General features: G+C 37.7%; 1 protein-coding gene across 3 annotated transcripts in view; it reads right to left on the bottom strand.

Moving 5' to 3' along the window:
* Positions 1 to 1,109: 1,109 nt before the first annotated feature.
* The window catches only part of LOC141899634 (mitochondrial proton/calcium exchanger protein-like), a 39,982-nt gene continuing 24,292 nt past the window's right edge, over positions 1,110 to 16,799 (bottom strand). For all 3 annotated transcript variants that reach the window (XM_074786053.1, XM_074786055.1, XM_074786054.1), the window contains 10 exons: positions 13,793 to 13,936; positions 12,755 to 12,898; positions 12,473 to 12,676; positions 11,062 to 11,313; positions 10,637 to 10,789; positions 10,438 to 10,555; positions 9,773 to 9,921; positions 8,688 to 8,935; positions 7,819 to 7,960; positions 1,110 to 2,877 (listed from right to left, as the gene is read on the bottom strand). In XM_074786053.1, the coding sequence (XP_074642154.1) occupies positions 2,656 to 2,877; positions 7,819 to 7,960; positions 8,688 to 8,935; positions 9,773 to 9,921; positions 10,438 to 10,555; positions 10,637 to 10,789; positions 11,062 to 11,313; positions 12,473 to 12,676; positions 12,755 to 12,898; positions 13,793 to 13,936 (1,776 nt within the window). In that variant the 3' untranslated portion in view covers positions 1,110 to 2,655. The remainder of the gene's footprint in view (positions 2,878 to 7,818; positions 7,961 to 8,687; positions 8,936 to 9,772; positions 9,922 to 10,437; positions 10,556 to 10,636; positions 10,790 to 11,061; positions 11,314 to 12,472; positions 12,677 to 12,754; positions 12,899 to 13,792; positions 13,937 to 16,799) is intronic.

Raw genomic sequence — 16,799 nt, 5'->3', positions numbered from 1 at the left:
CTCGGGACCTGAGGTGACAGGTCTGCATTAAAACTGGTATAAATAGAAATAAAACTTCATGCCTTAAATTGATGAGTTGATTTAAAATCAGTCTCAATAAAATCAGTCTCTATATTGCATTCGGCTCTTTAACATGTTCATCATAAAGACAATGAATATAAATAGTGAGACTTCAGGACTTCAGGACAGTGAGGAGTGTTGCCGAACTGTGATAGTGAGCAGATAATTTCCTTGTCTTATTGCGGAAACGAAATATCAAGACCTCGATTCATCTAGCGATTCATCTAAATTTTCTCTTATAATGTACTCTTACTTCTACATTAATTAATTCATCTATGCCTGAAACTTATTTTTTCCCTTTATTACAGAAATAAGTCATAGTTTACACATAAATATTTTCTTCTTATAAATCAACCTTTCAAATGAATTATTTGTCAGAACAATTTCCTTATCGTAATTGTTGAATCATTTTCGATATTAACGACGGGTCAGAATATTCATTCAACTCAAAATGTTCTTCCATTCGTCCAGCACATGCCTAGATATTTCGCCGTTTCGTCAAATATTGTCATGAGTTTGGGTTTTTTCGGGACCTGACATGACAGATCAGACCGCACGGACGCGGACAATGTCAAAGCTACTTAGTGGCAATAATCACGCAGGCGGTTCGCATCAGAGCCGTAGATTAATGCACTAAAAACGATAATCTGTTAATCCAGTGTCTATAATGTATATAAAATAACTTAATTATTATGTTATTTTATATCGATAAACACTGGCCCCTGTGACAATAATTCGCTGTATTCCCAATGGTGCATTCTTTATTCGTAGTGCTTCTCCATATGTTTAGTTAATATCTAATTAGTTTTTTATGCTTTTGAGACTTGGCATGCTTGGGGCATATACTACATCTTCAATATGCTCGTTCCATGGATTTTGTGATGAAATTTTGCCTCTTGGATCTGGATTTTACCAGAAAATCACACCAAACTTAATTATCCTTTAGGCTTCCATCTGATAAAGCATAAAAGTCAGACTTCAGAATCGGTCCTGTAAGATAATTCTAGCTCAGAAAAACAAAAACTCTAAATATCTAATATAATATTTGCTATATTTCTCCATTCATCCATTGGTAAATTATATACCGGTATTCATCAAATATCTATGTATATTTACACCAAATCTTGTGCTCTATTTACAGGAGTTATAAACTAACAACATCAAGAAGCATACATTCTGAAACAATATCTATCAGTTAACAAGACACGTTTCAGAATCTATGATTGATTACCTACGAAAATACTACATATTTATATACACGCGAACACTCGGGATTTCATTAGACCTATTCAAACCTAGTTACTAATCACGACAAACGGAACAATATTTCAATATCAATTACATGTATTCATAAACGGTGCAGATTTCTTAACTCCATAAATTTCCATTTGATATCGAATAGTTCTTGAGATCTTTTCAGGAAGTTACCTAATGACAATATATGTAGTATTACAGCTATAAATGTTTTCTCATTATATTATCTTAGACATTCTAGTAATCATTTGTAAAATACATGTACTTCAAAACAGGATATCATCGGACATAATTATTCTAAACGGTATTCTTCGGATATAATGTATCAACTCAGACCAACAAAATTCTATGATATTATCAGTACAAATTAATATGAAAAGAAGATCTTTTAAAATTGGTGGAAAGGACAGGGTAAGATTTAAGGACAAAAGGACCAGTGGATTTGATTTTAATACTGGCCCTCCAATTATTTTACTGGCTGCAGTTCTTATACCAAAGTGTTTTTTCCAATTCAAGTTGCTGTAGATAAAGACAGCTGATTAAAGGAAAACTATAAATTCATAAATACATTGTATAATTCCCAATTAGATTGTTTTGATACCATTTCAGGGGACTCCCCACATTCATAGTGTATTGTCCTGCTCAATTGAGAACTATAAACACAAACTGATTTATATCTCAAAATTCACCAATCTCGAAGCTAAATTCTGGTCCAACACTTACAGTGGCCTGTCTAATGATATTAAATTGTACTACTCGACGTTGTAAGCCATAGGCCTACTGACAATGTCTAGCGACTGAGTCGGTCAGCAATGTGACCTCATCAAATACTGTCAATTAGCTTCGCTCACCACCATACTCTACTTTATACAGATGACTGTGCACCTTATTGCACACGCAGTTCTAAGAAATGAAGCCAACATGAAGTTATATTCGGAGTTGAATGTATACCGAGAGCTGACTGAGGAACCACATGATGCAGAGGCAGACAAACAGATGTTCGCACATAGACTATATTACTTTAATAGCGGTAGCTTAAACATCCACTGGCCCGATGGATTTCAAGAGTAAAGAATATGATCCCGACAGGAAATCCACTGGCCTCCGGTTAGTCTGTTAAATCGAACCCTGAATGGATGGACTTAATGTATAAAGTATTATCTCTTGACAAAAGCATATGACAGTACTTCATAACTATTAAATTCATCTGAAAACTATCATTTGAAATTAGAACCATGTCAAATGGCTGCTTCCGTTGCGTATCTTACTACGTACACATGTAGTTGGATATCAGGTACCCGTATCTCATCATTTTATTTCTAAATAAAAGAAGATAAATTCTTATTGCTTTTGCTCTTCTCTTCGATCTTCATCATTTCCACCTTTGAACTGTTGCATCGCTTCAGCTTTTTCTTCGTCAAGTTGTTTGAAGAATTCACTCATTTCGTTCTCGCGACGTTTCTCATCCTCTTCAATCTCTGTTTCTTCTTTCAACGTTTTAACAATATTCTGTATTTCAGCACCGGTTAGTTTAATGTTGTCTTGTCCGATCAATTGAATAACCTAATATAAATAACCAAGAATAGACTCATGACAAGAAAAAATTCTAAAAATGGGCTTGCTGTCATGGTTGTACTGAAAGCTTGCTTGGTGGTTTTGTATTTCTGTAGTAGAATTAAACTTTGAACTTGATTACTTGTTAAAGAGCTAAGAGATCGGTGTTGTCATACATCGTTACATAAAATGTTACACACGGGGACTGGGAATCAGAATGTTGTTATTGTAGACGCGGACCAAGTTAGTGCAAGCTTTTGGATAGTTGTCATTTGAATATTGCAGTGTCTTAACAGAATCTATCATCATGTTGATCATTGCTAGATTACTTATCGGATTGTGTGGAAATGATTTTGCATAGAAAAATTTACAGCTGAAAGAAAAAACGTGACTAACTCGAGTGACTTTCATTCATTCATTTAAATACTCCAGCACACTCGCATTCGCGTCTGTGTTAGAAGAGAAAGAAAAAGAGTGTGCATGGAAAATCCGATTAATAATAATAATGAAAGAGATAATGTACATTTTAAAAACACTTAACAGGATTTTGGAATAAATCTAGGGGTGTGCCACAGATACCAGCCTCCTGAAGGATTCAGGTGACTTGGTCAGGACAACTGATGCAGGGAGAGTATTCCATTGGGCTAATGTTTTTGGAAAGAAAGAATACTTGTAGCAGTCACGTGTTGCTCTTATGGTCATGAAACGGAGGGGATGGCCACGACCTGTAAGGCGCGTGGGTTGGGTCACATTCACTGGTAGGGGGACTGCCACAAGGCCGTAAACAATTTTATACATGAGTGTTAGGCGGCCTATAGCTCTGAACTCTTGAGGGTCGGCCAGCCGAGGGTGGCGAGCATGGCACTAACACTGGCTTGGGGGCTGTAATTGTTAAGGACCCACCGTGCAGCCCAGTTCAATGGTGCTGATTTGCGACTTGAGATAAGGGTCCCATGCAGCTGCAGCATGCTCGAGCTGTGGGCGAACCAGGGCCTTGTAAGCAGTTGCTCTGATTTTGGGGTTTGGTGTTTTGATGTTGCGTTTGATGAAACCAAGGGATTTATTTGCAGTTGTTGATATACGTGATACATGATGGTTCCACTTTAGTGAATGGTCGATGTCCACGCCTAGGTATCGTGCATGGTGCTCCGACTGAAGTGTATGGCCATGTTGCATGTAGGATGTAGGGATGGACTTTCGTGCGGTTATATGGTTTCCTGATGTTACCGGAATAGGAGAGGAATGTTCGCCAGATACAACGACTGTTTGGAAGCGGTGGGAAAGGAAGCCTTTGATCCAGTCGACCGTTTTTGGCTCAACACCATGTTTTTTGAGCTTGTGGAGAAGTTTGGTGTGGTTGACTGTCAAAGGCTTTACTGAAATCTAGTAGGATAAGATCTACCTATTTGCTAGCCTGAGTGGTACGAGAAAGGTCATCGATCAGGGAGATAAGTTGTGATTCACAAGATCTCTTCTCTTGGAAACCATGTTGGAGATCGTACAGAATATTGTTTCGGGCAAGGTGCTTATTGAGATTTGAGACTATGATATGTTCCATCAATTTATATAGGATGCAGGTAAGAGGGATGGGTCTGTAGTTTGCTGCTTTGGATTTTCCCCTTTTTTGAAGATTGGGGTGATGAGGGCTGCGGTCCAGTCGCCAGAATCGTATGATGTTTGGAAAATTTTTTGTGATTATTTGGGCCAATTCACTATGGAGTTCTTTTAGTAGTCGAGGATGAATTTGGTCTGGGCCGCAAGCCTTTTCAGGGTTTAGGTTACGCAGGAGGCGATCAACTCCTTTTACTGTAAATGTTATACTTAGCATGGTGGGAGAGTTATTTGGGAGGCTTTCTGAGCACAGTTGTTTCAGGTTGGCTGGTGAGCAGGGTGAGATGACTGACTGAAACTGGTTATTCAGAATCTCTGCTTTATCAATGTTATCGTTGAACATCTTTCCATCATTTTTTAATGGGGGGATTCCAAATGAGTCTCGCTTACGGGATTTCAGGTACGAGAACAACTTTTTCGTGGAAAGATTGTTTGGATTTTCCTCCCTTGAGTTCCAGAGATTTGCGACATACTTATTATGTGCCTGTCTAAGTAGTCTCTGGATTTGGTATCTTAGATTAGTGAAGTCTTTACGTTGCTTGCTATTGCCTGATTTCCTGTGCCTGCAATAAATGCGGTCCAAGACGTCTAATGTGTTGGGTCATCCAGGGCAGCTGGGGGCGGGTTCCCAGGGTTTTCATTAGGATAAACTTTGCCGATGCCCTCCTGATTTCTGCTGTGAGGTCAGACCAGAGGGTTTCTACGGTTCTGTGAAAGTTCTTTAGGAAGCTCGCCTGGAAAGCGGTAAAATGGGCTTTAAGGGCATGCCAGTTCGTTTTGTTATGTCGGGTACTTGTTTTTTCTTGGAGGTTACTTTGTTGACTAATGTTGGGTTATTTGTTAGGAAAAGGTCAATGGTATTATTGCTGGTTGGCTGGGTAACTATTTGTGTGAGGCTGAAGTCATAATTTTATATGAGGGTGATAAATTCCTCATAGATACCTTTTTTCTGACTATCAAGGATTTTTGGTTCACAATCCTGCCATGAGATGTTTGGCAGGTTGAATCACCAGGATCCATATATTATTATCTTTTGGTATTTTCGGCAGGGATTCCCTAAGGTTAACGAGGCTTTCGTGGTCAATTTCTTGTGGTTTGTAGTATGCACCTATGAAGATGGGTTTGCTCCTAGTAAGTTGTAATTTAACCCATAGTATTTCACACTTAGTCTGCAGTTGGGGTTGGGCTGAACAGACCAGGTTTCGTTTAACTAGGATAGCTACTCCCCCTCAACGTTTGTTGTTACGACCTAGTCTGAATGGAGTATACCCTAGGGAGGGAGGAAAAATTTCGCCATTAGCTTTATCTTCAGATAGCCAGGTTTCTGAGCCTACGACTATGGCCGGTTTAACGGAGTCCAGTAGTTGGTAGAAAGATGGGAGTTTGTTGTTGATTGACTGAAAAATTATATTAAGTACTTTCAGGGGTCTAGGTTGGCGCTGTTGATTCAAAGTATTTTTTATACATTTGTTATGTGGATATTAATTGAGAACTGATGGGGGGTTAGGTTCCGACCCTTTAACAGGGGTGGATGTGAGTGGTCCTTCAGTTTCATCTGCTAGTTCATCATCAGCGAGTAGGGAGAAGGAATTCAGGGAGGAAAAACTCGAAGAGGTAGAGGATAATGCAATTGGTGCATTAAAAATATCTGTAGTGTAGTTCGGTGAACCGCATTTTGAGCAGTTCCAAACTACGTTTTCATGTTCGGTAAGGGTCTTGTACGTACCGCTGTCGACTCCCTGAAAGCTGTTTCACATTCATCACACAGGATGCCTTGTTGTGACAGGGTCTAGGCAGGAACCACAAGGGAAGACCATGGATGGTTCTGGGTTTGTTTCTATATCGTTTGCAGTGGCAAGTACGAGCAGTGCAAGATAGCCTAAATTAAGGTTTTGTAGTGAGAACGGTTTAAATTTGTTTGGTCTAAACAGGAATGATTTCCGGCAGTTGGGGTTTGCCGCGGATGATGGATATAGGAGGGAAGCAACACTACCGTGACTGTTACTGTTACTCCTGGTCCTGGGCTGTGATTGCGACAGGAACTGCGGGGTTATTTTTGTAGGAGTAAATACGTTTTTAAAACCAACAGAGAGTGCATACATGACTAATAGTACATGCAAGACAGCCATTTTGAGTTTTAATTTCAGAGCTGGTAACAGGGTTATGGTGTACTATAGATGTACAACTGAGATATTGGTCGTCTACGACCTGGGGAAAGTCGGGTATTATGACGTAATATGGTGGATGTAAACAAATATGGCGGATGTAGTCAGTATAGTTTACCTTGGTAACAGCTTTAAAACCATTAGTTTACGGTTTGGGACAACCGATTTACTATAGGCCTTAGTTTAATTTGTGCAGGGTCTTTAGATAATGAATGTGCAAGGGGGATCGTGCAATTATGGTACTACTATCAGTAATCATATGATAATTTTTAGAGAGCGAAAAGAAGGAGGTGGTCACGACGCGTGCGCACTTCCAGATTCAGGTGAAGAGAAGCAAACACGAAAATAGATAAGAGCCACTATTTTTCTTATTAAAATAATAAAGACATTAACCCTTTCAGTGCGTCTACACCGCATCTCATAGACATCTCATAGGGGATCATTCATTACGTACGCATAAAATTTGAATTTTTCAACCCCCCCTCCCCCTCTGTATGCAAAATCGGCCATGCATTCATATACATTAAGCATTACCGTACGCAATTGCACTGACCCCTCCCCTAATGTACGTAATTGGCTGAAATATCGAATGGTGAATAACTCTAAGTGGCAATTGTGGTAGTACTGGAACTACAAGATATCTCGTAATTGGCAGCAAACATGCTAAAAAATTCCTTAACCCTATACAGTCAACTCTTGGTTATCAGCCCTCCGATTATCTGCCACTCCTGACTACCACCAAGCAAACGCTTAGTTCCAAATTAATCAAAGCTTTCAGCTTCTAATTTTTTGCCAAAGTCCATACACGCCATACACCACAAAATGTTCTGAACGATTCTTATAATAACAGCTGATTTTTGTACGATTATCCGCCATCAAAAAATATTCAACAAATTTAGTTACGAAGAAGAAATTTACTAATTGGCATCATCCCCCCCAAATTAACATTGTTTTTAGACTACAGTATTAAACTCTCGTCAGAATACAATTGATGAATATTTCAAATAATAGAACAAACTTCTGAGAAACTCTGTTTCTTATAGGGCTTTACTGATGTTGTATTCAATATGAAATTAATCGAATCATCTTTCTTGGGACGAAATTCTAAGATTGTTAAATTTGATAAATCAAAATCCGAATTTTTACTGTACAATATACAGCTCATCCAACTTACCTTCATTACAGTTTCCAAATTAATGTTACCATCGTCATCATCATCCAAAACTTCAGCAATTTTCTGCAATCTGGTTGAATTGGACACTTTCTGGTAATGTTTCATTGCTAACACCAACTCATTGACTTTAATTATGTTTGACCTATTGATGAAATACGGACGAAATGTTATAATTAATTCATTCATTTTCTGAGGGACCATCTATTAAGTGCATATGCAAAGGCAAGGAAGGATGTGTTTTTGGTGTACGATATACGTAGATGAAACATCATCTGAAATAGCAGAAATCTGCTTTCCTACTTGACCTCTAGTTGCAAATATAACCAGTCAGGTCCTGTATTGTATTTTATTTGCAATCTGATAAAGAATACTGGTAACAATTATAGAAATACATGAGCAGAGATAATAATGAGATTGCCAAAAAGTGAGAAGAATCCGGAGATTATCGAGTCGGGTCCCCGTTCAATGACAAATAAAGGAATACAGTATATTGGCGAACTATAAAGCAGTGGTAAATCATTCGGTACCAGTCAACTTGATAAATTAAAGTCTGTGAATCTAACTAAAATACATTTACCTGATTCTTATCTCATCTGGACAACTTAAGTGACATTTGTACAGTCTCATACTGTAAGAGACGGTACAAATGCTACTTAATAACGTGTAGTCTTGGTTTCTATAGACAGTCTCAAATCAGTTGAAGAAAAGCCCCAAATTATTAAGAAAATGGTTCATAGCATCTAAGTTGAAATCTCAAACTACTCTCATAGATGTAGGTAATACCTTAGGGCGAAGTGCAGCAGTCAGTTCGACATTACTCACCTAGGGAATGCACAATGGATTCTTTAGATCTGAAAAAATGAGCTTACTTTTTCTCAGCAATCTGAGTCCTCAGTTCTTCTTTGGCATCATCAGCACTACGACGCAATTTCACTTCATTAACTTCAATGTCTTCTAACAGTGAATGTCGCTCTTTATGAAGCTCATCAATAAGACCATCCATTTGTGTGATCATTGTGTTCAGACGCTTGCTCAAGTTACGTGCTGCCTTCGATTCTTGAATATGCACGTCACTCAAACCAGTCGCAACCACAACCTCTTTCAAATCTTGTAGATCCTGTAAATAGATATGTAGTTATTCATAAATGATTACACATCACTAGCCGGTGGATGAAAATATACAAAATACGCAACAGATCCAACTACCAAGATGTTTCCATTTGAGTATTTTCACAACAAGTGGGGTTAGTTATGAGAGAGATATTTCAGGATATTTTTTAGTAATTTAGTGCACTAATTGAACTCTTTCTCAGAAACAATGCTAGTTAGAGGCCAGCTTCCCAAAGGTTGGTTAGAGTTAACCAATGGATAGTTGACATAGTGACAATTAAAAGTTCATCGTTACTGTGCTATGATATTATGCGCTGGTTTGTTATCTTTAACCAACTTTTGAGATAGTTCCTCGAAAGTTGCCAACTGGCTACTGATCTATAATTCAGCGCTGCCAACCCTACTTTTCTTAACTGATATTTACAGAATTTCATGAAAACCTACAGATGATGCAATATATTGGTATTCCAGTATAAATTGTATAATATTGACAATAAACTGCTGCTTCTTCCTTAAACAAGAATGGACAACATACGCATGATTTTCATATCATTCTGTTGGGGAAGCCTCTCCGTGGAAACTGATTGACATATTTTCTGTCATAAAACAATGTTATTTTGTTTTACTAGTGGCATACAGAATGAATATGTAACAAAGCGATAGAAGCTGGATAGTACGAATCAGTATGTTACTATGTGATTTCAAAATGAGCAACAAACAATTTTGATTTTGATTTGATTGGTCTAATCGATTTAAGTGTGATTTATTGCATGTTGCATACTGGTTATTGCTCAGCATTTAAAATCCAAGAAAAACAGAAACTATTCATGTTTTCTTGTTTCACCTCTTGATATTCGCTAACATCTTCTTTCAGTGCTTCTAGTGCTCCTAGTTCTTTATCGACAGTTTTCTTTTCAGCAAGAGTAAAATCAATGGCAGTCTCTAACTCCTTTAAATCTTGGTGAGAAATTTCAGCATCTTCTGCTTTCAATTCTGAAAACCGGAGATTGATTAAGGAAGGATGACCATTAACAGAGTCATTCAGTGGAAATATTACATACAATCAACCTCGTTAACCAACAACGAATTAAGCGACTCGCTTAATTCGTCATTGGTTAATTTGTATAACTAATTTGTATAACGACCGGAGGTCGCAAGCGGGGGAGCTCGTGTTTAGAAAATTTTCTGGAAATTTACGATTCATTGACACAATTAATACATGGCTCATCTTAAACTAATCAATTGACACAGGTGAAGAAGGCCTCCTCAAAATTTCCAATTAAACCCTCAACAAAGTGCTGATTTTGCCGAACAAAAATTCCTACAAGTCAGCCACTTTGAAAGATTTTGATCGGCCCAATTTTGGGCTGCAGATGCTGCTAAGCTAGATAGACGCATCAACCAAATATATCAGGACCATACATCAAAGCATATTGAGAAATTCCCAAGAAAACTATATTCCCTTTACAGACGACAGATGAAAAGTGACCACTAAAGATAATTTCATACCTTCTTCAGCTCGAGTCTCAAGTAGTTCAGCTTTGTCTTTCAATTCTTCATCCGCAGTTATTGTGATCTCAGGTGCTGCATCAGCAACAGCTGATTCCACAATGGGTTCGACTTTTTTCTACAATACATTTTTGCCATGGATTATGAATCGTCAATCAAGATTAGAATACTACAAGTAGGAAAATCGCCTAAAATATACCTTAGCTTCTTGTTCTTCCTTCTGTTCATGTTCTTTCTGTTCTTCCCGTTCTTGTTTGATAGCCTCTTCTTCTTGTTTGATGAGATTTAATTTTGTTAAATTATCCACTGCATCTCCAGTTATTTCGGCGATCTTCACCTTAGCCTTGTCAGCCTTAAAATATGACAAATAACATACAACTGTGTGCTACTTATGTAGGCAATTTCAAACAGGATATTTCTTTATGTTCTGTGATACGGACTGAAGAAGAAAATTATACCCCAAAACCACAACAAGCAAGACCGATGAAGCCTAGAATGAACTTAGTACGTGAATATTCAATGGACTATTTGCAGTGATCATCAATCAAATAGATCCGGGCCACATCTGCCTAAAGTCAAAGCTGCATTGAAAACGTGATGTAGTAACTGGGCCCTAGTACTTACTGTTGAATCAGGTAGAACTGCAATCGTTTGTTTCAGTTGATCTTCTGGTGAAATGTCTTCCGGTAAATACATTGCACGCGACAAGAGTAATAGGGAGGCAGGGATGTCATCATCCATGTGCAACTTGATCCACTGTTGTAATTGTTGCACCATGCGCTCGTCAGATACACCGAGCGATCGCATACCACGTTCACGGCAGGCTACCTGCAGCTCACGTGTAGTAAGTGTATTGACACCTTCTTTCAAGATCATCTATAATAAGATTCAATGGAAATTCAAACATGGATTATCTAAAACTAACATTGCACCTTTTCAATATCATCCATAGACTAATACAGTGGTATCTCATTAATACAAAATCTTGAGGGCAAAAGTGAAATTTCGTTTCTTAAACGGGTTTCTATTATCCAAAGCTTGATTAATCTAAATATCTTAGCTGGGACATGCTGGCAATCATTGTAATAAATGGGTTTCGTCAAAATTGAATTTTGTCAAAATTGTATTAACAAGGTTCAACTGTATTGGCTGAAGGTGAATAATTGGCCAAGAGGCCACACGGGTTACCACCGTACTTTATGAAATTGATTAAGATTAAGGGACATGTGAACATATCGATATGTAGGAAATTATAATTTTAGCAATTTATAAGGATCTTTCCACAGCTTTGAGAAAAATATCCACATAACCTAACTTATACAAATCTAGTGCATCAAGATACTAAATACCTTTTGCAGCATAGATTTCATGCCATTAAAAAGGTACAAGTAATTTAATGACGAGTACTAGTGGTATTTTCCCCATAATTTTTAAACAGCTTTTTTCAACAATCACGCAAACAGAGGGAGCACATGGATTGATTTCCCCTGAAGCACACCAATTTGCAAAATATCGGCAAAATATTTGGCATTGTTTATGGTACTCCTTGATGGGATAAGTGGCAGCCTGCTCTGAAATCCCAGAAGCTGATAAGGATCGCTGGACAACGGCCTGGCAAGCAGATTTAACTACTGAATGTTCGGGTGCTGACTAAATTCCCCTTGGGTCAGAAGTTCGGAAGAACCCAGGGGTGGTCTCACAGAAATCTCTATTTATACAAAACGGGATTCAGAGAGCAACTGCAACACCAAATCAAATAAATATTATCAATACATGACATATCAGATGATTATTCGATGTAAATGAAAACGGCATCACCCAATTCCAATTTAAAATGTCAGGGCTGAGTAGGGTTCCAGTAATTTTAGTATCTGTGGCCGCAAATAATCACAACGGTAAACTCCGCTCAAGTCGGATCCGAACAACTCTGGTTTTACTTTGGCTATCACTCAACTTGGAAAGACTTTTGAGGTCCCATAAGATCGACATCAGAATCTACTGTTTGTGAAAAGTCAGCTTATCAATATGTACAAACCTTGTCATCAGACATCAAGTGACGCAATCTCATCCGGATTTGGAAGCGCAAGAAGTTCGTAGTGCCCATAGTTTGCAGTTCTAGTAATTTGCATAAAGCTGCCAATTGCGATCGTTTCAGATTATCTAACGTTATTTCATCTTCAAATAACTGACTGTATTTCTTGATTTCCTCACTACTCGCCATTGTCCCAGCACTGCGAATCTAGTTGTACAGAAAAAAAACAACATAATTTCATTCAAAATGTTTAGATATGAAAATGGGACTATATAAAATGTGTACCGATTCCATGAAGGCAGCAAAGTCTTTCACGTGATTAGTATTTTCCTTTGAGCGTTTTCCTTGAACACCGCTTTCTTCAATGGTTTCCTGGAGAAATTTTGCCATTTCCAGTTTCATTTTTAAAGCATTTTTCCTTTTCAATCTCTGTTGAAAATAGAAACGAAATATAGTTTAATATGAATGAAAAAATTGAATGGAATCCAATGTTTCCTAAGACTTCCATACGCTGCAAGAGGACGTTAGACATTTTGACATTAAGAGGTTTAAAATCGAATTATGAACAACTTTCTAATAAAGATGGCAAGAGGTGCATGATATCACAACTAATCGAGCCATTACTATTAGCATCACAACCTATTAAAGTAAGTGTTAGATTTTAGAGATAGTTATGCTAATGGTATAGGAGATCGAGAGCATGTAATTCGAAGAGTTCATTTCACTACTGGTAGATCACTGTTACCCATCTGTACCAGCACTTTTTTTAGATAACTAAACTAGGAAATCAGCTTCTTCCATACACTGGAATTTAAATTGGCTGCCTTCATTGTTAAGTGCATGACATCGTGTCTGCTGAAGAAGCAAGGCTCTCAATCCCCCAAAAAATACAGAAAATTTAACTTAATTTTGGTGTCAAATTCAATTTCTAATAGGGGCAGCAGATATTCTATAAGGGGTGGTTGATTTTCAGAGGAGTGAATGTAAAAATTATACGGGTGGCCGCCCCTCTAAAACCTGTTGTATAGAACACTGGAAATCGAGACACTGATAATAAAATAAACCATGAATATTAATTCAGCTAGGGTAGACCTGTGACAAGGACCATGGCAGAAATCCTAGATGACTTACAAAAATAGAGCCATGTTCATGATATTTTATCATACCCGTTATTCTGAATACCGCGGTATGGTTCATATAGGGTATATAGGATATCAAAGCATACTGTTCAGCAGTGGTAAACTTGAAGAAGAGAAAATATCAAAATTTAACATGTAGCTCAAGGCTTAATACATTACAATCATAGCCATTATTTAGATTTACCTCTTTATCAGCCTCAGCAAATGTACTAGGTAGCATATTCGGGAAAAGCTTGATTGCAACAGGCAGGAGAAATTCCATGAACGGAATAATCAGAAAGACGAGAAATGGCACCATACGAAATAAATCAGAGGTCGTACAAACAAGCTGTAAAAAAAAATTACGTCATTAGTTCCAAGAGCATTATGAGAGTTATGAGAAAATCAAATCACAAGTTGGGGAATAATGATAATAATAGGTCCACAACATGGAGTTGAGATGATCGTTAGTTCCAGAAATTTCGACAAAATGAACAAGAGCCCCCCAGTGCAGGCTAAGGGACAAGCTGATGAGTGATGGGCCATCACAAAGTTAGAATATTCAAAAGATTTATCAAGTAAACCTAGAACCATAAACCATGATCTGCTTCACTGCAAGAGCAGTCTACTACACAATGACATGAATTAATTCTTTCAAGCACAGATATCTCTCAGTGTTCCGCGGTTAACAAAAGAATACAGATGGCTCCTGGATCGGAGTGCGAAAAAATTCTCGAATGTAAAATTCAATAACAAGAGGCCCATGGGCCTTGAAGCATTGGTAGATTATACAGTGGTAAGGTATTAAGTGGTTTATGCTTTACATCTGCCAGAAATGTTCTATGACGATGTTGATTGGGAGGACAACAGACTTAAGAATTGAATGAATTTAATTTTTCTGCCGAAAGATTTAGCCTAAACGCTATTTGTATTGTTAAACCTCATTAATGTGACTTTGTTAAAGACGAAACTAGTTTATTCTGACGTTTTCCATCATGTCCCACCCAGTTTAGAGATTTATATCAATCAAGATTTGTATACAAAAACCCATTTAATACAACAATTTCGGCACTTTCGCCTATACAAGATTCACATTTAATGTACAACTGTAAGGGTAATCTCGACTGACTGTGGTTTTCCAAGCATGAACTGTTAGGCCCTACTTCTATTCTAAATGATTTTGATGTTTGCCGCCACCGCGAGGTGCGCTAGTGTTCGGTCATCTAGACCAAAGGCAAAATGAGAAGAACATCGACAGAAATCGACTGTGTGAGTAAAATTTAACAAAATTAACAAACTATAAACCATTAAGAGCCACCGGGCACTGAAGATTGAAGTATTTCATAATTTTTCAGTACATGAATGTACTGTTATATGCCTTTGATTCCTCAAAAACAAGAGGCCCACGGGCCTTATACCTACATGACGCAGTAGAAGAAGAATGATTCAGTATGATTCAAAGTTTTACAGAAAGATTTACATTGTAACGATGTAATAAGTTTTAAAATAGTTAAGATGGTATAGGCAATGTGGCAATAATGTACATTTTCTGTTAATATATCCTTACATGAAAAGACAAGCCCATTTTAGCTGCCCCAAATAACACACTTCATGAAAAAATGCATCAAGAATTGATGTAGGCATCATGCTGAAAAAAAATCCTAGATGGATGGCAACTCTGGTGGCCATACTAGAACTCAACTAGTACTAGTACTGCAGGCTGTTTCATGCTAGAAATTCAAGATGGCTGACCTGGCGGCCATATTTGAAAGCCGATGACCTCCATATACAAAAGGCATGGACAGTTTACTTACCCTGATCCTCACACCAAATTCAAGATGGCCACCCAAATGGCAGCCATATTTGATCGCCAATGACATTTTTTTACAATAGGGGTGGACATCTCGCCAGACCCAATCTTCAAGCTAATTTTCAAAAAGATTCATCGCAAATTTGGCCTACAGGCGAATTACTGTGTTGACTTCAATTCAATTCCAGAGGGCCTGGCTTAGGCCTACGCAATAGGAGTCAATTAAAATTCGACTTTTTGAAAAACCAGCACAGATGCCTATTCAAATCACAAGTAATTAAAAAATTCAGTGCTTCTTAGTTTGATGTCCCTGTTTTCAACGCGCACGTGGTTAAAATTATTGTTTACATCGAACGTCTTCAACAGCTGATACAACCGCACCAGTGTCTGTCAATCATCTTAATTGATTCATATACTAAAATGTTCACTATGAAAAAGCTATGCGGTGAATCAATCCAAAATTTTTCAGTAGTCACGATATATTTCTACACACATCAAAATCACGCTTGAATTACAAGTGTTGACTTATGAGAAATAATCGAAATCTAGCAATTTGATTGGGAAAATAGCAGCACTTTAGTTGAAAAAAGTTGATACACCACCTCCGACTGTCTTATCGTTTAAAAGCTTTGCCTTCACATGAAACTATTTCCGCCTTATCACAGGTGCACTGCGCCACCGTGATTCACCCATTCAACAATAAAAACTTTCCCACGGTCTTACTATTGGCATTTTCTAATAATTTAGGGAAATATTTTAAAAAAGCGAAATTTCACACTCTGCATAAATAAGATTAAAGTATTTATTCGTTTGACAAATCTTCCTCTGAACTCCCACCAACAAGTTATAAGTGGCGACACGAAAATGACGTCATCGACTCACTACCATCTTATAACCTTCATGACTACCAACTCACTACCATCTTATAACTAAAAACTACAGTTGCTGCAAATAACCATCACAATATTGCAATTTAAAAAAACAACGAATACATTCTATCACTGTTGTGATGTTCAACGCATGGGAAAGTTAAAAGTTATTTTTCAGATTCGCATTACAAAGCGAATCTGCGATTTTTTTTTTCACAAGAGAGTTTCTGCCATCTTGTTTGCAGTGCGCATGCTCCCCATTCTGTTTTTAAACACAATCCACATGTGGGTGCACTACACTCCTGTATCAGCATTCGCGGCTATGAACTTAATACAAACAAAACCGTGTCAACTATACCCGCCATCCCGGGGCAGGCCTTTTCTACGATTTTACATGATGAAAAATTTTGAAATTGACTTTTTGTCACCGCCTTTTCATTCATATTTCAACTCATAAACTTTTGGAGGATTTAATTAAAGAAATATAAGTCGTTAAGCTTCCAAATGACTGGCACATCTGCATGCTTGAGAAG

This window comes from Tubulanus polymorphus, chromosome 2 (genome assembly GCF_964204645.1).
Source record: "Tubulanus polymorphus chromosome 2, tnTubPoly1.2, whole genome shotgun sequence".
NCBI lineage: Eukaryota > Metazoa > Nemertea > Palaeonemertea > Tubulaniformes > Tubulanidae > Tubulanus > Tubulanus polymorphus.
Note: the sequence above shows the minus strand (reverse complement) of the source record. Positions and strands in the feature narration are given on the sequence as shown.